Genomic DNA, 21058 nt, shown 5'->3' with positions numbered 1-21058 from the left:
CAATTTTGACTCAAGAAAACAGTTACAGTAGTTTACGTTTATTGGGCATATATACCATAAGCTGTAATATGTGTTATATATTTTTTATCTTAGTTAATTCTCAGAACAGCCTTATGAAGTAGTAGTGTTGTTATCACAGCTTAACAAAAGAAATAACTGAGGCCAAAGTGAGTTAGCTAACTTGCCAAACTTACCCAGCTAATAAGTGATCTGCCTCTACCTCGTTTCAAAATACAGTACTCAGAGACTCCAAGGTATGCAAATGCATAACATTTGGGGGAGAGCAGTGAAAATTTTATAGGTGTACTAGGATTATAGATGAATGGCTGGAATCGATCTTAGAAGCAAAGCCTTGAGTCCAAGTTATAACTTGTTCTAGCAGTACTGCTTTTGGGAATCCTCACATTTTTCCTTTTGATTAGTGCTGGCTCTCCTCTCTGTTTTCATGGCTTGTCTCTACCATTAGATGGAAAGTTTCTTGAGAGGCAAGCACCCATCATATTTGACTTTATGTCTACAAAGACTGGCAGATTGTAGGAATTCAGAACAAGTGATTCAAATGAAAATTTTGAATTTTATCTTGTATTTAGAGAAATGTTAACAATAAAATCCGTGGCTTAGAAATATAACTTTATGAATACAGAGTGAATTGGCAAGTGTAGGAACAGGCATTCCAGCGAATTAAGACTGTTTGACACATGATTGGTGTTTAATTGGTATTTGAACAACAGAATGAATGAGTTAAAGAGTTTGGGCTTCATCATGCATGCAGAAGAGAGGCACAGTCAGAAACATGTCAGTGTGGAAAATGAATTGGAGTAAAGAGACAGGGAGATCAGCAAAAGAAGACTGCTTGGCTTAAGAGGAACTTAACAAATGTGTGTTAAATGGCTGATAAATTGTCACCATATATTGAATACCTACTGTTGTGACAGCGGTTGTACCTAATGCTTTACAGATATTCTTTTTAACTTTCATTGTAATCTTGAGGAAGTTGAGGCCAAATACGTGGATGTTGTGGAAATCCAGGTGAGAGATGATATGGTGCAAACTAGGATATTCGCTGAACACCTAACAAACTCGTGTAATTCCTACAGGTGTCTTTTGAAGCTAGAGATGTGCTGCTTTTAGCTTATGGATTTCCACGTTTGTTTCAGTTGTACTGTATTAAGATTGTAGGAACCGATCAGTGCTTTTAATTTTTTTTTTCAATTTTCTTCTCCTTTTTTTTATAAAATAATCTCTTTCTGGTGTTTGTGATATCATTATCATTGTAAAATTCCCTGCTTTTGATCACCTCAGAGAAGGCTTTAAAGAATAGCCACATTTCTGGTTCTCACAAGAGAAGCAACCTGATCACAAATCATCATCTCAAACTTAGAACATCTGCCTCTCTGATTTTCAGGTTGCACCTGACTTTTTTAAAAATTATTTCATGAATTTCAAACCTATTCAAAAATAGACTAAGCTAATGATCCCCCTCATGTACCTAATCATCCAGCTCAGCACTCATCAACAAGTGCTCAGACTTGTTTGTGTCTGTCTTCCCTCATTCCTCATAACCCTCCAAATGCTGGATTATTTTTAAGGAAATCTAAGACATTATTTCATTAATATGCATCTTTAAGAGAAAAGAAGACAAAGAAATGATAGCCATAATACCATTATCAAATCTTAATTAATATTTTCTTAATATGCACTTTGACTACCCCAGTAGTCTTATAATGATCTTTTGTCAGTGGGTTTATTTGAATCAGGATCCAGTCAACGTCTTCAGCCTTTGGTTGATAAGTCTCTTAAGTTATAATAGTTCCCTCCTCTTATTTTTTTTTGCTGTTTTGTTGTTGTTGTTGTTAAACTGGGTCACATGTCCAGTAAAACCACCCACATTCTAATTGTATCTTCATGGTGTTGTTTAGCATGTTCCTTGAGTATATATTTGCTGAAAATTGGTAGTAAGATCTAGAGTCTTGAACAGATTAACGTTTGAGAGTTGTTGTTTGGCAAGAACAATTCATGGGTGGTACTGTGTATATCCTGTTATATCACATCAGGAGGAGAATGTCTGGTTGTCTCTTCGTGATTGTTAAGTTTGTATAAGGTGTTCAGATGATGTCAGCATGATTCCTTCATTATAAATTTCTCCATTAAGCTTTTATCTAATGTTTTTACCTGCCATTGATAGCAAAATGCCTGCATCCATTATTTAATTAGAGGTTTCAAAATGATAATATAATATTGTCTGTCGTTCTATATTTATTAGATGGAATTATTTTATAAAGAAGAATTTTCCCTTACTAGTTTTAAGTTACCCTAAAATATAGCTTATATATAAACATTTGATTATTTTCCTTTATGTATGTTTTCAGAAGAGTTGATGCCCTAACATACTCCAAAGGTCACTAATGTGGGATGTGTGCCCACATGTGTGTACCTGTGTAATATTTTGAATTTATAGATTTTTAACATATTTGCTTATTGCATTTCAGTCCATTGCAGTCATTATTCTTTTTGATACTTATTAAATTGTCCCCTTTTTTGGGCTGGTGGTAGTCCCCTCAATTTGTCTTCTATGTTCTTTTGACATGACTCCCCAGTAACATAGCTTTCTTTCATTTTGGTGTGACAAAATTATTCTCACTTTATCTTTTATATCTCTTGACCCAGAGTCATCCATTTCTCCCAGGTGGGGCTTATATTTGAAACTACTGTTTTCTCTATCTTGTGGTATCTAGGCATGTGTATAGGTAGCATATATCTTCCGTATGGGCATTCACACAAAAATCTCTTGTATCTCATTTTCAGCTGCTCTGAAGAATGGCTCCCATTGCTTGGGGTGTTCTTCATCCCCCCCAAAATTGAAGTTCTGTGTATCATATAGTTTGTATTTTACATTAGGTCATCCCCAACATACCATGTAAAGTTTATAAAAATCCGTAGATCAGTTTACATGAGGTAGTAACAGAAAAATAGAAGCTTATTTTCATTCATATAAATAGGCCAAAATGCTTTTAACTTGGTTAGAAAGAATAGTTTGGGGCAGAAAGGTTTAGAGGAAATGGATAAATATACAGTTTGATTTTGACATGAAGAACTTTTTTTTTTTTTTTTTTGGCTGTGTTGGGTCTTCGTTGCTACGCACGGGTTCTCTCTAGTTGTAGCAAGTGTGGGCTCCTCTTCGTTGTGGTGCGTGGGCTTCTCATTGCAGTGGCTTCTCTTGTTGCGGAGCGTGGGCTCTAGGCATGCGGTCTTCAGTAGTTGTGGCTCGCAGGCTCACTAGTTGTGGCACACGGGCTTAGTTGCTCCATGGCATGTGGGATCTTCCCAGACCAGGGCTCAAACCTGTGTCCCCTGCATTGGCAGACAGATTCTTAACCACTGTGCCACCAGGGAAGCCCTGATATAATGAATTTGTGATATATAATATATCTGGTTAGAGTTATTTGATAGAAATAAACCCTCAGGCCTAAAGATGAAATAAAACTATTCTATATTGTTTTATCAACATAAAACTAAAAAGCTAAGAGAATAAGTGACTTGCCAAAGTCACGTAAAAAGTAGCAGAGCCAAGTATTATATGAAAGATATTCAGTAGTTTCAAACACAAATATGAAATTCAGAACATTATTCTTTCACACAATTTTTCTTTATCTCCTTTGGTGAGCCTATCGAAATGAAACGAATGTCTTTTTTTTTTTTCTCATTAGAGTCCCAAGAGTGGCCTGAAAGAGAGGATTTATCTAGAGGAAAACCCAGAGAAAAGTGAAGTAATTCAGGACACTGTGAGTATGAACTCCATGAAATGATAATGTTTTCTTTAGCTTTCCTTATACTTAAGTGACAGAGATATCTGATATGTGTGTGTGTGTGTGTGTGTGTGTGTGTGTATTTTTTGGAGCAAAAGCTTAAACTTATTAAAGGAACTTAATAAAGATTTGGTAAATGGAGAGCTACTCTATAGTTAGTAATATTAGGTGGTTAAATTTTTTTTATAATAAAGTGCACATATCATAAAATATACTATTTTAACCTTTTTTAAGTTCATCGGCATTGTTACATTCACATCATTGTGCAGCCATCACCACATCTATCTCTAGAACTTTTTCATCTTTCCCGACTGAAACTTGGTGTCCACTAAACACTAACTCCCCATTATCCTCTCCGTTCAGCTCCTGGCAACCATCATTCTACTTTCTGTCTCTTTGAATTTGACTAGGAGTAGAATCATACAATATGTGTCCTTCTGTGACCAGCTTATTTCACTAAGCATAATGTCTTCAGTGCTCATCAGTGATTTAGCATGTATCAGAATTTCCTTCCTTTTTAAGGCTGAATAATAATCCATTTTGTGTTTATACCACATTTTGTTTATCCATTCATTCATCAGTGAACACTTGGGTTGTTTCCACCTTTTGGCTGTTGTGAATCATGTTACTCTGAACATGGATGTACAAATAAATATCTGTTCAAGTTCTTCCGTTCAGTTCTTTTGGGTGTATACTCAGAATGGAATTGCTAGATCTTGCATCTTCTTAATTGAATACTTTTAGCATTCTGAGTTTATTTTTTAATTAGGACTTGTATAAGGTTTTATAGTAAAAAGATTTAACAGCATATTATGATTCATCTATTATTAGCAACATAAGGACTGTTGAAAAATCAGAAGTATCACATCAAAATAAACAAAGACAAAATAAAAAGTTGTCTCACTGATACTCTAAACAAATTTCTGTTGTTTTACCTGATTTTTTAAAAAAATTATTAAAGGCTTATGGTTTAAAAAACAAGAGTAAAAAGGGCGGAATCAAGTTCAGGAAATGCAAATACATAGAGTTGCAACACACTTAAGGAAGAAAAACTACGGCTATGTGTTATTCACTTAATTTATAACTTGTTGGTCCATGTATATAGTTTCAACTGTAACTACTGTGCAGATAACTTCCAAGTCACTATCAAAGAGAGTCTCACTCTCTTCGCTCAAATCCAGATCGTACAGCATTCAACTGCTGTCATATTTCAGCCAAACTCATTTTTTTCATATTTGTTCCAAATTTTCTATTTCTCTTAATACTGTATGGTCTCTGATTTCAGTGTTGGTAGTATTCAAATATCCCTTATTTTTTGCACTATACAGTAATGTTCCACCGCTGCCTTTTTCATGTGAAATCCAAATTTGTAAGTGAATTGACACATAGATGAGCTATTGCACCGGAGTGAGATCTACCGACCTACAATTTATTTTTACAGTCTTGTTGTCATTGTTTCTATAGCAGTGTTTGTGTGATTACTTGAACATTTTATTGCATTATGGCAGTGATTTTCAACTGGGAGTGATTTTGTCCTTTGGGGGACATTTGGCATTTGGCAATGTCTGGAAACATTTTTGATTGTCATGACTGGGAGGCTGCTCCTGGCATCTAGTGGGTGGGGAGAAGCCAAGGATGCTGCTACACATTTTACAATGCATATGACAGCCTCCACAACAAAGAATTATCTGGCCCAAAACGTCAACAGTACCGGGATTGAAAACCCTGCATTATGTACTTATGAAAATGAACTTTAAATGAAAAAATAAGGTTCAGTGACAGCTTTCAATTATATGACCTTAATAGAAATTTTTGTATTAACCTCTCTGCTAAACTTACTTCTATTCTCATTTTTCCTTTGTCCTGTTGTCTTCATTCACTTTTAAACTAACTTTTAAAAATTGTTAGCTATTTATGTAAGCCAGCTTTATTTCTTTCTATAACAAGGTCTAGATATGTATGAAATAATAAATGAAGTATACAGAGAGGGATTAGAATCAGATAACCAAGGGTATAGTAAGCAAAGGGTGTTTATTATTTCCAGGGGAAACGTTCTCCCCCGCCCCCCGCCCCCAAGAAACAATCAACACTGGAAAATTTGAGAACCACTTTGAAAATAAAGTACCTAAAGAAAATAAATAAAAAGAAATCCAGTCAGTTTAGTGAACCATGTCTTTGTGATGGTTTGGCTTTATCCTGTCTCTGAAATTGACCACTGGATAATTTTTCTGTTCCTTTTCTCTGAATGTTACCAGGACACTCAATCACTTATTGGGAGTCCCTCTACCCGTATAGCACCTCATATTATTGGAGCAGAGGATGATGACTTTGGTACTGAACATGAACAGGTGATGACTTTTTTTCTAAAAAACAAATTATTAATTCTCTGAGATGTTTGATTTCTTGCAAAAATGAACACTTTCTGGAGACTGAAATTATATTTATAAGGATTTGAAGCTAAAATCTTAGAACTAAGATAAATTAATTGGCTAATTACCCAGGTTAATTGCTTATTTTAGCTTTGACCAATAGAAATGGCTTTGCTTTTGAAGCTGATAAGAAGTCATTGATTTATACCTAAGTATCTCATCTTGGGAGAGGGGTATGTTGTTATAATTTTTTTAAAAATTTCAAATTCCAGTTGTTTATTGATGGTATATAGGAATATGATTGGCTTTATTCTTGTCCTTGTATCCCATGATCTTGTTAGTAAACTCACTACTTCTAAGAGCTTTTTAAAGTAACTTTTTAGGATTTTCTACATAGACAACCACAAACAGAGACAATTTTTATTTCCTTGTTTCCAATCTGTTTTATCTTTTATTTCTTGCTCTTACCTTTATTGTACTAGTTAGGATTTCCAGTATGAGGTTGAATCGGTGTGGTGAGACAGGGACATCCTTGTCTTATTCCTGATCTTAGGAAGAAAGCATTCAGTCGTTTATTATTAAGTATGATGTTAGCTGTAGGTTTTTTGTAGATACTGTTTTTTTTAATTGAGAAAGTTTCCTTCTATTCTAGTTTGGTAAGAGTTTTTAATCATGAATGGATGTTGACTTTTGTTGAATGACTGAGATGATCATGTGTTGTTTTTTTAAATTTAGTCTCAATATGGTAAATTACATTAATTGATATTATGAGCCTTTTGAAAACAGCTTTGTATTCCTGGGATAAACCACAGTTGGTCATAAGTATTTTCCTTTTCATAATAATGTTGGATTCAATTAACTATTATTTTGCTGAGGATTTTTGCATCTGTGCTTATGGAGAATATTAGTCTGTAGTTTTTTTGTGTTTTTTTTTAATAATGTCTTTGGTTTTGATACTTGGGTAATGCTGAAACTCTTAGAATGAGTTGAGAAGTGTTTACTCCTCTTGTATTTTCTGAAAAGAGATTGTGTAGAATTGGTATTATTTGTTTAGATTAACTTATATGATTCTAGGTTACCTTAAGTTTAACTATTGCTGTTTTTCTGTGTTCAGTGTAGTTTGGGAATATACAAGTATTCTAGGAGTTGTCTTATTTAAAATCATACAGCTCCTTTCCTACCACCATTTCTACGATTAGCTCGAAAGGAAGACAGCTATTTTGTTATTAGGCAAAAAGCCTTCCATTGCATTTTAGAAGTGTTATTAGCCTGTTTTTTTGCATACTGATTTGTAGACATGTGAGCTCTTTGATAATCATCTTCTGGACTTTTATTCTCCCAGGATGGTCTTCCCTCCATCCTATTCCAAGAGATTATTTTCAGAAGAGGAGATTCCATAGCCTGTATTGCTAATAAATTCTAGTGACATTTTTTTAAATCTTGAATTTTTTTTAGGGTAGGTTAAAGTGAAATTTGGATGGTTACGTTTAATTGAGCTGATATTACATTTTGCATTTATATATTGACATTATTGATGTATAATTACCTCTTTTTCTAGATCAATGGGCAGTGCAGCTGTTTCCAGAGCATTGAACTGCTAAAATCTCGCCCTGCTCACTTGGCTGTTTTCTTACACCATGTAGTTTCACAGTTTGACCCTGCAACATTGGTAATATATTTTATGATTTCACCAATTCAGAGTTCTTATATTGATTCATATACCATAAAACTTTTCACTTCAGCAAGATGAGTGGATGGACCTTCTTTCAGTTTTCTAAACATATTAGATACGAAAGATGATTAAAATGTTACTAATTTATTTTTTTATAAGACTTGGTTATATGGTAATAACTACATTGTTTATGGTGACCTACTTGTTCAAGGCATTCCTACTCTGACGAGGATCCAGCAGATTACATTTTTCATGATTTCTCCCCCATTTCTTTCTCTGCTACAGCTCTGTTATCTCTATTCAGACCTGTATAAACAGACCAATTCCAAGGAGACTCGTCGTGTCTTCCTTGAGTTTCATCAGTTCTTCCTGGATCGATCTGCAGTAAGTTACCAAGTTAATATTATAATCTTTGCTTTAGTACATTGAAGTATTTGGCCTCCTACTTCTAGTCTTCCCTCCCATGTTTTTGGACTTCATTGTGCTTTCTGACATCTATATTATATCTCAATTACTGATTATTCTTGACTATAATTTTTTGTATCATTTCTAAGTTAGTTGTAGGCATATGAATTCTCACAGTAAGTTTTAAGGATATATATGTATATTGGGGTTTATACATGTGCATATTTAGGATGAGGGAGTGAAAAAGAGAACATAAATGATATACATATATATTATGGTTGAAAGGGCAATATTTGTATAATTGAGCTCTGGTTGGCCTCTTTGAAGTTTGGAGGCACAAGGGGTAACTGAAAAATGGTGGAAAAGATCTTACTAGTGTAAATGATAATAGATAATAGTAGTGTTTTATTTTACCAATAGAAATCTTAGTAAGGTTTTAAACTAATATGTTTTTGTTTTTTCTGTAATTTTCTTTTTTTGTAGTACCTGTCTGGTTTTGGTATCAGGGTGATAGTGGCCTCGTAGAATGAGTTTGGGAGTGTTCCTTCCTCTGCAATTATTTGGAAGAGTTAGAGAAGGATGGGTGTTAGCTCGTCTCTAAATGTTTGATAGAATTTGCCTGTGAAGCTATCTGGTCCTGGGCTTTTGTTTGTTGGGAGATATTTAATCACAGTTTTAATTTCATTACTTGTGATTGGTCTGTTCATATTTTCTATTTCTTTCTGGTTCAGTCTTGGAAGGTTATACCTTTCTAAGAATTTGTCCTCTTCTTCCAGGTTGTCCCTTTTATTGGCATAGAGTTGCCTGTAGTAGTCTCTATGATGCTTTGTATTTCTGCAGTGTCTGTTACAACTTCTTCTTTTTTCATTTCTAATTTTATTGATTTGAGTCCGCTCCCTCTTTTTCTTGATGAGTCTGGCTAAAGGTTTATCAATTTTGTTTACCTTCTCAAAGAACCAGCTTTTAGTCTTATTGATCTTTGCTATTGTTTTCTTTGTTTCTATTTTCATTTATTTCTGCTCTGATCTTTATGTTTTATTTCCTTCTACTAACTTTGTTGTTCTTCTTTCTCTAGTTCCTTTAGGTGTAAGGTTAGATTGTTTATTTGAAATTTTTCTTGTTTCTTGAGGTAGATTATATTGCTATAAACTTCCTCTTAGAACTGCTTTTGCTGTATCCCATAGGTTTGGGTCATCGTGTTTTGTTGTCATTTGTCTCTAGGTATTTTTTGATTTCCCCTTTGATTTCTTCAATGATCTCTTGGTTATTTAGTAATGTATTGTTTAGGCTCCATGTGTTTGTGTCTTTTACGTTTTTTTCCCTGTAATTTATTTCTAATCTCACAGCGTTCTGGTCAGAAAAGATGCTAGATATGATTTCAATTTTCTTAAATTTACCGAGGCTTGATTTGTGATCCAAGATGTAATCTGTCCTGGAGAATGTTCTGTGTGCACTTGAGAAGAAAGTGTAATCTGCTGTTTTCAGCTGGAATGTCCTGTAAATATCAATTAAATCTGTCTAGTCTATTGTGTCATTTAAAGCTTGTGTTTCCTTATTAATTTTCTGTCTGGATGGTCTGTCCATTGGTGTAAGTGAGCTGTTAAAGTCCCCCACTATTAATGTGTTTTTGCCCATTTACTCTTTTATAGCTGCTAGCATTTGCCTTAAGTATTGAGGTGCTCCTATGTTGGGTGCATATGTATTTATAATTGTTAGATCTTCTTCTTGGATTGATCCCTTGGTCATTATGTAGTGTCCTTCCTTGTCTCTTATAACACTCTTTATGGTAAAGTGTATTTTATCTGATACAAGTATTGCTACTCCAGCTTTCTTTTGATTTCCATTTGCACGGAAAATCTTTTTCCATCCCCTCACTTTCAGTCTGTATGTGTCCCTAGGTCTGAAGTGGGTCTCTTGTAGACAGCATATATATGGGTCGTATTTTTGTATCCGTTCAGTGAGCCTGTGTTTTTTGGTTGGAGCATTTAATCCATTCACATTTAAGGTAACTATCGACGTGTATGTTCCTATTACCATTTTCTTAATTGTTTTGGGTTTGTTTTTGTAGCTCCTTTTCTTCTCTTGTGTTTTGCACTTAGAGAAGTTCCTTTAGCATTTTTTGTAGAGCTGGTTTGATGGTGCTGAATTCTCTTAGCTTTTGCTTGTCTGTAAATGTAAAGCTTTTTTTTTTTTGTAAAGCTTTTGATTTCTCTGTCAAATCTGAATGAGATCCTTGCAGGGTAGAGTAATCTTGGTTGTAGCTTCTTCCCTTTCATCACTTGCAATATATCGTGCCACTCCCTTCTGGCTTGTAGAGTTTCTGCTGAGAAATCAGCTGTTAACCTTATGGGAGCTCCCGTTCCCCTGTATGTTATTTGCTGTTTTTCCTCTGCTACTTTTAAGAATTTTTCTTTGTCTTTAATTTTTGTCAGTTTGATTACTATGTGTCTCAGCATGTTTCTCCTAGGGTTTATCCTGCCTGGGACTCTCTGAGCTTCCTGGACTTGGGGGGCTATTTCCTTTCCCATGTTAGGGAAGTTTTCGACTATAATCTCTTCAAATATTTTCTTGGGTCCTTTGTCTCTCTCTCTTCTCCTTCTGGGATCCCTATAATGTGAATGTTGGTGCATTTATTGTTGTCCCAGAGGCCTCTTAGGCTGTCTTCGCTTCTTTTCATTCTTTTTTCTTGATTCTGTTCCACAGCAGTGAATTCCACCATTCTGTCTTCCAGGTCACTTTTCCGTTCTTCTGCCTCAGTTATTCTGCTACTGATTCCTTCTAGTGTATTTTTCATTTCAGTTATTGTATTGTTCATCTCTGTTTGTTTGTTCTTTAATTCTTCTAGGTGTTTGTTCTTTAATTCTTCTAGGTCTTTGTTAAACATTTCTTGCATCTTCTCGATCTTTGCCTCCATTCTTTTTCCGAGGTCCTGGATCATCTTCACTATCATTATTCTGAATTCTTTTTCTGGTCAGTTCCCTATCTCCACTTAATTTAATTGTTCTTCTGGGATTTTATCTTGTTCCCTCGTCTGGTACATAGTCCTCTGCCTTTTCATTTTGTCTCTGTGAATGTGGTTTTCATTCCACAGGCTGCAGGATTGTAGTTCTTCTTGCTTCTGCTCTAGTATGTTTTATTATTAGCCTTGCTATAGGGTAAATAACAGTTAGCCCTTAATACCTCTTGAAGAATCATGCTGCATGTCCCTGGTTCTTTCATATTTGCATTTCTCTTAGATGACTGTTTCACACCTTTTCTCTCTTAAACTCTCCATCACTTCCTCACTTTCTCAACTGATGACCTTGCTGTTTCTTTGAGAAATTTAAATTACACGGAAGATAACTTCTACCAGATATATCATCCTACCTCTGTCATACCATATGCTCTGCCCTCTCTCCTGATGCTATGTAGGGATTGTTCTGCTTTTATCTAAGGCCACCTCTTCCCCTGTTTATCCAGAGTGTATTTTCTTATACCTACTTAAAGATTAGTTATTCTAGCAGTTCTTCTCTCCTGCATCATCAGTTGTTTTGTTTTCTATTGAATCATTCATATTAGCATGCAGACTCACATAGAAACATTTTGGCTCCACTTCGTCCTCCAGCACTTGCCCCATTTTCTTTGTGTTTTTTGCAAGGTTACCTGTACCCCTACACATGGCTCAATACAGTTACCTTCTCAGTGAAGCCTGAATTCCCTGACCAATTTACTTAAAATTTCATCTCCCCCGACTTTCTGTCACCTTTCCCGTGTTATTTTTGTCTATAGAATTTATGTTTTCTTTTTTAATTTATTTTTTGTCTATATTCCTACTCTTCTACCCCAAATGTAAGCTCCATCAGGGCAGATATTTTTGTTCTGTTTGTTCACTGCTATTTCACCAGCACTGAATAGATCCTGGCAGAGTGGTCACTCAGATAGTTACTGAATGGATTAGGTAGGGTTCTGATTACACTGCCATTGTTTAAAATATTATACAATATATTTATTAAGGTAACTTTCTTTCATGAAGAAATGACAGTTTATTTGTATTTCACATTTCTTAAGAGTGCTTGCTCCATGCTAAGTCAGAACTTTATACTTTGCTGCTCGTGATCTATATAAGTTTATCAAAATGATAAATGATTAATTTGCTAATTATTATTTTATGCCACAGGTCATATTTATTTCATATAAATACCCACATACAGAAATGAACATATACTTTTTTGCATTTGTGCTAGAAATACTTTGAAGAAAGTTGATTTGAGCTACTTTATGGCAACTTCAGTTAAAGAGAAAGCTTTGAAATCCATTTCACTGTTCTTCAAATAAATATTAGAGATCTCATAATTTTTAGCAGTGACTTATTTTCAAATGTAAAACTTCAGGTCTCATGTTAATTGTTTAAATTCTGAAAGGATATGACTTAAGTAGGTGTATAATACAAAGTAAACACGAAGAAGTTAATATATTTTCTCCAAATGCAAAACAATTTTTTTCCAAGACATTTCCCAAATTAACAGGAGATAATTATCTGGTAATGGGACCAAAAACTGCAGTTATTATGTCAACAAATCCTAGCTAAGAAGAAGTAAATTATGACACAGTCGTCTTAGTTCAAGAGTAAGAGCTACACATGGAAGAACTAGAGATTTAAGACTCCAAGGCCTCAACATTGATATCCAACACTTTCTCATTGGGAGTGTGACTATTACTGTGAGGGTTCTTTAGCTTTACATAGCAAAATGGTTGGGAATATCATGGTCTGTAGTGTGAGTATATCAAAAAAGTAAATAAAAATCATCATTATATATGAGTAAATTTTTCATATGATATACACATAGTTGAGGTTTTACCTATATTGATTCAAATGATGTATAACTGATTATCTTAACCAATGATTCTAGAAAGCCCAAGCCAATATTGATTCATTTTAGAAAACTAAAGCCAACAGGAATAAGTAAGGCACAGAAGCATTCAGTCATCTAGTAAAACAAGTGTAGATGTTTCCATTATAATATGATCCTTGGGAAAAAGGCTTATTTTCAAGTTTAACAATAGAACATTCCAGAGCTATGAAATTTAGACGGGTGAAACCCAAAAAATGAGCTTATACCTGAATATTCTTGTAAAAATAGATATTCAAGTTGTATCTCTTTATTTTGTATAAGTCCTTATATGCATCCTGAAAAACTCTTAGTACTATTTCACTTTTTGTTTGCATTTTTGTTTTAGCACCTGAAAGTTTCTGTTCCTGATGAAATATCAGTAGATCTAGGTAAGTCTGGAGCACCAATATGCTGGAGAATTACATCTCTGTAGATACGTAGCTCAGCTCCTCCCTAAGGTTTCTATCTGTTACGTGGTGACTAGTAGGTGATATGACTCACAGCAGAGAAAAAGCCTATAATACATTTAAGGGTAAATGAAAGATGAATTCTGAGATGAAATACATAAAATGTATTGAACTTCTCTTTGTCTTACTTCAAGTTAAGTTTGCACCAAATAGTGCCAGTTATAATGCAAAAAATATGCCTTAGATCAGGTGACTTCTTCTATTTATGCAGAAAAAAGAAGACCCGAGCTTATTCCTGAGGATCTACATCGCCACTATATCCAAACTATGCAAGAAAGAGTCCACCCAGAAGTTCAAAGGCACTTGGAAGATTTTCGGTAAGCTCGGTGGTAAGCTGATATGGTTGTTCTGAATTAATTTTCTTTTTAAGTAGAAAAAGGTTATACATTAAGTCCTTGGCTTAGCATATCGTCTTTAGCACTGTTACTAAAGCCTAATGCACATCTGCAGTCAAAAGGTTGGCATGGTACTGAGAGCGCATAGTCCCCATTCCTTACGCTCTCAGGAATTGTGCCTAGTATTAGTACTCTGTGCTAAGTGTGTCCTTCAGGATATGTGCCCTGTTGAGTGATTGCCTCTAGAATTTTCTTCCTCCAGTGTCCTAGGTGACATGGGCCCCCAAATAGAAAACTGTGACATTTTGCCTGTTGCTAGAAATTCACAGCTATGGAAACTGATGAAACATCTCCAGAGGGAGATAGTTTTTCTCTAGGCTACCTCAGGAAATTTCTCCCATTCCCTTTAGACAGAAACGTAGCATGGGGCTGACGTTGGCTGAAAGCGAACTGACTAAAATTGATGCAGAGAGAGACAAGGACCGGGTAACTCTGGAGAAGGAACGGGCATGTGCAGAGCAGATTGTTGCCAAAATTGAAGAAGTGTTGTAAGTAACAGAAATACGTGTAGAAAAGCCTCTCTACTAAGATGCTAACTGTGCTTCAAGAGAACAGATTTAAAAGGGGGGTCAGGTTGTCTATGTGGAGCTGTTTATTCTGTCGTAATACTTGAGAAGCTGGAATTTTACATTTATGCTGATACTTTCGATGACGTTCTTGTATTTCTTTTTCTGGGTATTGGTAAAATGAGTAACTGTAAAATTTCTAACTGATCAAAAACAGGTTGAATACTTATACTGGCTTCAATTCACAGACTTTGGAAATGTTTCTTGCTATCAGACATTTACGGTTGGTGACATGAGTGTGGAAAGCATATGGTTCCTTCAGGGATTAGAATTTTTCTGATGTTTTATTCCAGGTGACAGAGATTTGGGGTGGGTCCCAAAGCATTTGGCTCTGTGCTGCTGTTTCAGTTATCTGAGTTTAATAACAACTCTTTTATTAAACTTTAATATTTCATTTTTAAATGTTTTTATTTTTAGAATGACTGCTCAGGCTGTAGAAGAAGATAAGAGGTAATATAACTACTTTTTTCCTAGAATTTTAAGGAAAAGAGAAACTATCTTGTCTCCTGCCCTAAATTATGATTGATTTCTTTTAACATAAAAATATAGACTGTCTCCCTCTGGTGGCCTGTATTTTACTTGACTAATATTCTAGTATCTTGAGTAGAATCCTTTACTATTCACAGTGAATAGATAGCTCCTTATTTTTCACTTGATGAATTCTAAGAATTTCAGCATTGGGGTTTTAGAAGTCATTTGATATCTTTATTCTACCCACCATCCCTTCCCAGAAGTCTTATTTTACTTAATCCTCTCTCCCTCAGTTCAACAATGCAATATGTTATTCTCATGTACATGAAGCATTTGGGAGTAAAAGTGAAAGAACCTCGAAATTTGGAGCACAAGCGAGGTCGGATTGGATTCCTTCCAAAAATCAAGGTAAGACTAGAATAATAATAGTGTGTTAAGGTCTCCATGCTTCTTTACATTTGATTGCAGTGCTTTCCTTCTTCTTAGTATTTACTTTTTCAGCAAATTAGTGCTAAGCATGCCAATAGGAATAAGATGTGGTCCCTGTTCTCAAGAAACTCAAAATCTAGTGAGAAATCCAGCCATACAAACTAATTTATTAGGCAGTGTGAAAAGTGAAACTAGTAGTTTATACAGAGAGCTGTCCCTAACTGTTCTGGCCTCATACTTTTCTTTTATGGTGCCTGTCAGTGTTTGTAATTATGTATGGCTTGGTTTCTTTTTTGTTAGATTGTAAATCTGGATGAAGATAAGGACCTTCTTCATTGTATCCCCAGCTTTTAGCATAGTGCCTTCGTACATTATTAGCTTAGTAAATATTGTTCAACAGATGAATGAATTACTTAGAACAGGCTCCCAGTAAATGTGCTATAAACCTACCTTTTACTTTCCAAAATTGTCAGTTCTGAAGGGTTTGAAAAGGCATCTTGAGTTTGGTGTGTACATAGTACTGTGTCCAGCCTCTAATGAGTGCCCTGTGTGTGTCTTTCATTTACATTTAACCAATTTCTTTCAGCTGACCATTAGAATGTTTAAAAAGTTTCTGTTTAAAAGCAACAAAAGAAATCTACTCTGTTACGTATCTGTTATCTTTTTGATTGTACCTCAACTCTAGCAAAGTATGAAGAAAGATAGGGAAGGCGAAGAAAAAGGGAAGCGAAGAGGATTCCCCAGCATCTTGGGACCCCCAAGGAGACCAAGCCGTCATGACAACAGTGCAAGTACGTTGAAGTTTAAAATGCTGCGTTCCCACCATTCCATGCCGTCTTTACATTTAGGCTCATTTAGCTAGAATGGGTTGCTGGAAAAAGGTGTTCTAGAAATGTTTCCACTGAACTTCCGTTGTTTCTATTCAATGTGATTTCTGAACTAAAGCCCCATGTGACTTCATAGTTGTCATAATCATCTTATTTAATGTCAGTAGAGTATTCCATTAGTTGTCCATAACATAATTTACTTACCTGTTCTGATTTTGTTTGCAGTCAAATTCTGATTATTAAATTTATAAAACAAGATGTGCATGGATTTCTCCACCATACTTTGTTTTACCTCTTTATACATACGTTACTCACTTACTCCATACTTCTGCAGTTTTTCCACCTCTTCATTGTGTTTTATTTCCTGATGTCCCTCCACCCTCAGGCCTGTTGGAGAGGCAGTCTCCTAGAGAGGGCTGCAGGAGAAGTAGGGGTGGGCGAGCTGCTGTGGGGAGAGAAATTAGCTCATATAGTGGTCTTCAAGGTGACAGGTACCACATGTGAAAATATTGGCATGGGCTGGAGTTGGGGGGGGTATTGTGATACAGGGAACCTGAATGTCCCACACAATGAGGAACTCTCACTCAAAATGTCAGTGGTGCCCCTTGCTGAGAAACACTGAGAAGATGAAGGAAATTTTTAGAGAAGAGGTTGAGGAGAGAGAACAGAGCGTTTCACAGATGCTGACCATGTGTTCCAAGGGATACAGAAGAGGAATTGTAGGAATTGGGGAAGGAAGCATTTTAGGATTAGAGATGTACAAAGCTGTGTGGGCATGTGCCAGGTTATGGGGGATGATGAGCTGAGAGTCTTTAGCTTCTCATGGTGACTGGTGTGAACAGTGGTAATGGGCAGCATAGGGATTATTCTGCATGGTCTCTGAGACATGTCGTGATGATGAAGTTATGAGTGTTAGCGAGAAGCTAGGGGCTTGCTAAGAGCTCACAGAGCTAAAAGGCTTCATCTTCTCTCTTACAAATGAATACAGCTTCGTACGTGTCCATCTCCGGCTCTCGGCATCCCCTCTGCCCCCACCCACTGTTGCTCTCTTCAGCTCCTTTTCTCATGACCCTTCTTCTCCTGCCTCTTCTCACCCACCTCATCTTCTACCATCTCCCACCCTTTTCTCTTCATCCTCCTTCACCTTCCCCTGCCTTTCTCTCTTTCTCTCTCTCTTGCTCTCTCTTTCCTACCTCCTTCCTTCCTTCTCTTTCTTTCTTCCTTTCTTTCCTTTCCCTCCCTTCTTTCTATTGATCTGTTTATCTATCTATCCCTCACTCTGTATAATAATTCATGTTATATTTTTCTAGGGCCCACCATGTTCCAGACATTTTTCTAGATTCTTTCTGTCATCTTTTTTTTTTAAGCTGTTTTGCAGCATGAATTATTAACTATTGCTTTCTGTTCAGTTGGCAGAGCCATGGAACTACAGAAGCAGCGCCACCCTAAGCACATATCCACACCCTCATCTGTGAGTCCTGAACCTCAGGACTCTGCTAAGTTGCGCCAGAGTGGATTAACAAGTGAAGGAGCAGACATTGGATACCTGCCAGCCAATTCCATGTCCTCCGTGGTTTCAGGGGCCACTCTTTCCCAGGAAGGAGGGAAAGAGAATGATATGGGTGAGCTAATGCTGTAGTTCAACTTAGCTAAGTATCAGGATTTTAAAACAACTATACTGAGAAATAGAGTGGCAGATTATTTAAATCAAGACTGAATCCCAGTTTTAGTTTTAATATTTTAATATTATATAACCAGTGACAAATCTGTGCTGAATGGTAATTTTGAGTTCTTGTCCATTCAAAAAATATTTATTACGGACTTCTCTGTCAGGCATTAGCTCTGTGCCAGATGTTATCATACAGTAATATGTAGATTCTTGCCCCATGCGGCTTAGTCTTCTGGGAAGATAAGTCATACAAATAAAAACTTCAAATCGTGGGGAGTGTTGAGAGGACTGGTCAGAAGTTAGAGGCAGATGTGTGTATGCGGGGAGCAGGGTGCATCTAAAGAAGACTTTTTTAAAAAATCTAAGATTACCAGGGTTGTTTTTTGTTTTTAATGCTAAGGGGAAGCCAGTTGAGAGGAAGAGGTTGAAAATGCGGGAGCTGGACTATGTATCCAATAGAACAAAGTTTTGAGAAGGAGAGAAGCGATGATATGTGGGGTGTATGTGAAGGGCAAGGTTATTAGCTGAGAGTTAGGATTTAGTGAGAAGGGCAAGGGGATTTGAAAAGTAAAGAAAGATAGGAAGTAATTGTAGATAATTGAGGAAAGAGCTTATTACCATATTTCTTCATACTTGTTATAATGGGTTTCTGAAGCAAGTGATATGGAAGAATTAGGTGGTTTTATTTGGAGAAGGAAATGCCTCTCTGTATTGGTGATTTTGGAAGCAGTTCAATTTCTGGTATGACAAGATCAAGGATAAATCTGTGGGAGTGGTCACCAAGGTGGCAAAGAGGGGGTTACTAGAGATGAAGAGGGTAAGGAACCAAGGAACCAAGGGTCTGAATACCTTTATACCACAGACTTTGAGATCACTGCATATGGTAATAGCACAGAGAGGAAAACTGTGAGCCAGCAGCCAAAGGTTCAGTGTTGCTAGATGGTTGTTGGTGGGGGGAGAACATGTGATATTATTCAGAGAGTGAGAGCCTCAGTAGAGCAAGGGATTTTTATAAGAAGGTAAGATAATAGTCTATAAGTAGTACTGAGGAAAAAGAAGGGTCTCTATCTCATCTCCACCCTGCAGTACACAGTGTATGACTGAAACATCAGTCTCTGTTTGAGACGGCTGTAGCAGAAGAGGTTACCTTCCATGGGATACGAAAGTTTTTACTTAAGACAAAGAAGTAGGGGTGACATTTGTAGAGAAGTGTGGAGGTTCTGTCTTATATGGAATTCTGAAGATGTAGGACTGAGTAATGCATTAATTCATGGCTCTCATGTCTCATTGAAATAAAAGCATGGTAGGTAATGAATAAACAAAAATCATAAAGAGAAAAGAAGTAGAGGAAGAAAAGGTATTATCATTCAGTAAGAGATTTCAACAAATTTTGGGGAGATTGAAAGTGGGCAAGAGTGGTTTGATGGATAAAACAACATAAAGGAAGTCGGAGCCTGTAGTTAGTTTAAGGAGTCCAAGGTGGGAGCCAGTCTGTCCATTAGAACCCAGGAGAGACTTTGGGCTCAGAGTTGGCATAAGTTACGGAGTACATGAGTGAGAAGTAAAGCTGAAAATGATGAATTAATCGAAGGTCTGTAATCAAAACAGTTATGTCAGCAGCTTCTGATCCTTACATTGTAGAATATAAGCAGTCTGTCATTCCTGTATCAGAAGAAAATGAATATGCTCTTTGTTATACAAGTTGAGTGAATTGTATAAGGAGTTAAGTCCTCCATGGTATTAGTGCCCTGGAGCTAACTTTAGGGGACCTGGAGCATGACAATAGGCACGCGGGGGGCTTACCCTGCTCTGAGGAGCTTCCGGCTGAAATGGCCCTACTTCCACATAGCAGAACGGAAAGCCAAGTCAGCTGCCCAGTCTTCTGTTCTTACATATGAACAGCATTACTCACTGTTGGCAAAAGTTATTAGAGTCCAGACCTAAGATAATACATAATGCCAAACATATTAGTAGCATAAAAAAGAAAATACAAAATAAACACAAAAACTGCCACTAGCAGAAAATAAATTAGGCAATAAGTAAGAACTTATAAAAATACCTCTAAATTAGATAGTATTCTTGAAGAAATTAAAGAGTTTATTATATCTAAAGCAAGAATAGGATGTTATAAAAAGGGAGCAGAGACCAAAATGTTTTAGTAACTATTACATATAATAACTGTTTTATTAGTTATTAATTGCTTTGTGATAAATTACCCCAAAGCTTAATGGCTTAATACAAAAAATATTTACTACTTCACATTTTTGGTGGGTAAGGAACTCAGGAGCAGCTTAGCTGGGCAGTTCTGGCTTGGAGTCTCTCATAAAGCTATAGTCAGGATGTCAACCAGCCATCTGAAAGCTTAATGGGGCCAGGAGACCCCTTCTGTGCTTCCGCAGGTGGCTGGTGGCAGGGAGACTTAGCTCCTTGCTGGAGGCCTCAGCTCCGCACCACATGGGCTTCTCCGTGGAACTGCTTGAGTGTTCCCTGACGTGGTAGCTGACTTTCCCAGAGTGATCCAAAGGAGAGCAAGAAAGAAATCCCAGTGTTTTTCTATATGACTTAGTCTGTATGGATATACCCCCTTATTTCAGCAAGTTAGAAGCAAGTCACTAAATCCAGCCCACATTCAAGGAGAGAAAAATTAGGTGCCACTGCTGAAGGGAGGAGTAGCAAAGAATTTGTGGACGTATTTTCAGACCACCACAGCTGCTAATAATTAAATAAGAAGAAAAAAAAGAAGTCCCTAAAAATAAAGTCAAGGAAATTTTCAGAATCTGTATCAGAGACATCAAGAGATAGAAATTGGAGACAAGAATTATGTAGAGAGCCACCACGGAGATTCACAAAACATCAGCAGAGGAACTGGAGGAGAGGCAGTTAGAGAAATGACAGAAGAGGGCTTCCCAGGGCTGAAAAAGAATAGATGTCTTTCGGGCTTCCCTGGTGGCGCAGTGGTTGGGAGTCCGCCTGCCGATGCAGGGGACGCGGGTTTGTGCCCCGGTCCGGGAAGATCCCACATGCCGCAGAGCGGCTGGGCCCGTGAGCCATGGCCGCTGAGCCTGCGCGTCCGGAGCCTGTGCTCCGCAACGGGAGAGGCCACAACAGTGA

The 21058-nt window shown here is 36.7% G+C and overlaps 1 protein-coding gene across 5 annotated transcripts in view; it reads left to right on the top strand.

Moving 5' to 3' along the window:
* Positions 1–21058, top strand: part of ARHGEF12 (Rho guanine nucleotide exchange factor 12) — a 145030-nt gene that overhangs the window by 96512 nt on the left and 27460 nt on the right. For all 5 annotated transcript variants that reach the window (XM_032639869.1, XM_032639870.1, XM_032639868.1 and 2 more), the window contains 11 exons: positions 3708–3782; positions 6062–6154; positions 7734–7844; positions 8133–8231; positions 13470–13512; positions 13802–13907; positions 14336–14473; positions 14969–15001; positions 15316–15430; positions 16137–16242; positions 17688–17900. In XM_032639869.1, the coding sequence (XP_032495760.1) occupies positions 3708–3782; positions 6062–6154; positions 7734–7844; positions 8133–8231; positions 13470–13512; positions 13802–13907; positions 14336–14473; positions 14969–15001; positions 15316–15430; positions 16137–16242; positions 17688–17900 (1132 nt within the window). The remainder of the gene's footprint in view (positions 1–3707; positions 3783–6061; positions 6155–7733; positions 7845–8132; positions 8232–13469; positions 13513–13801; positions 13908–14335; positions 14474–14968; positions 15002–15315; positions 15431–16136; positions 16243–17687; positions 17901–21058) is intronic.

Source organism: Phocoena sinus, chromosome 8, assembly GCF_008692025.1.
Source record: "Phocoena sinus isolate mPhoSin1 chromosome 8, mPhoSin1.pri, whole genome shotgun sequence".
NCBI lineage: Eukaryota > Metazoa > Chordata > Mammalia > Artiodactyla > Phocoenidae > Phocoena > Phocoena sinus.
The sequence above is the reverse complement of the archived record's forward strand: the minus strand, read 5'-3'. Positions and strand labels throughout refer to the sequence as shown.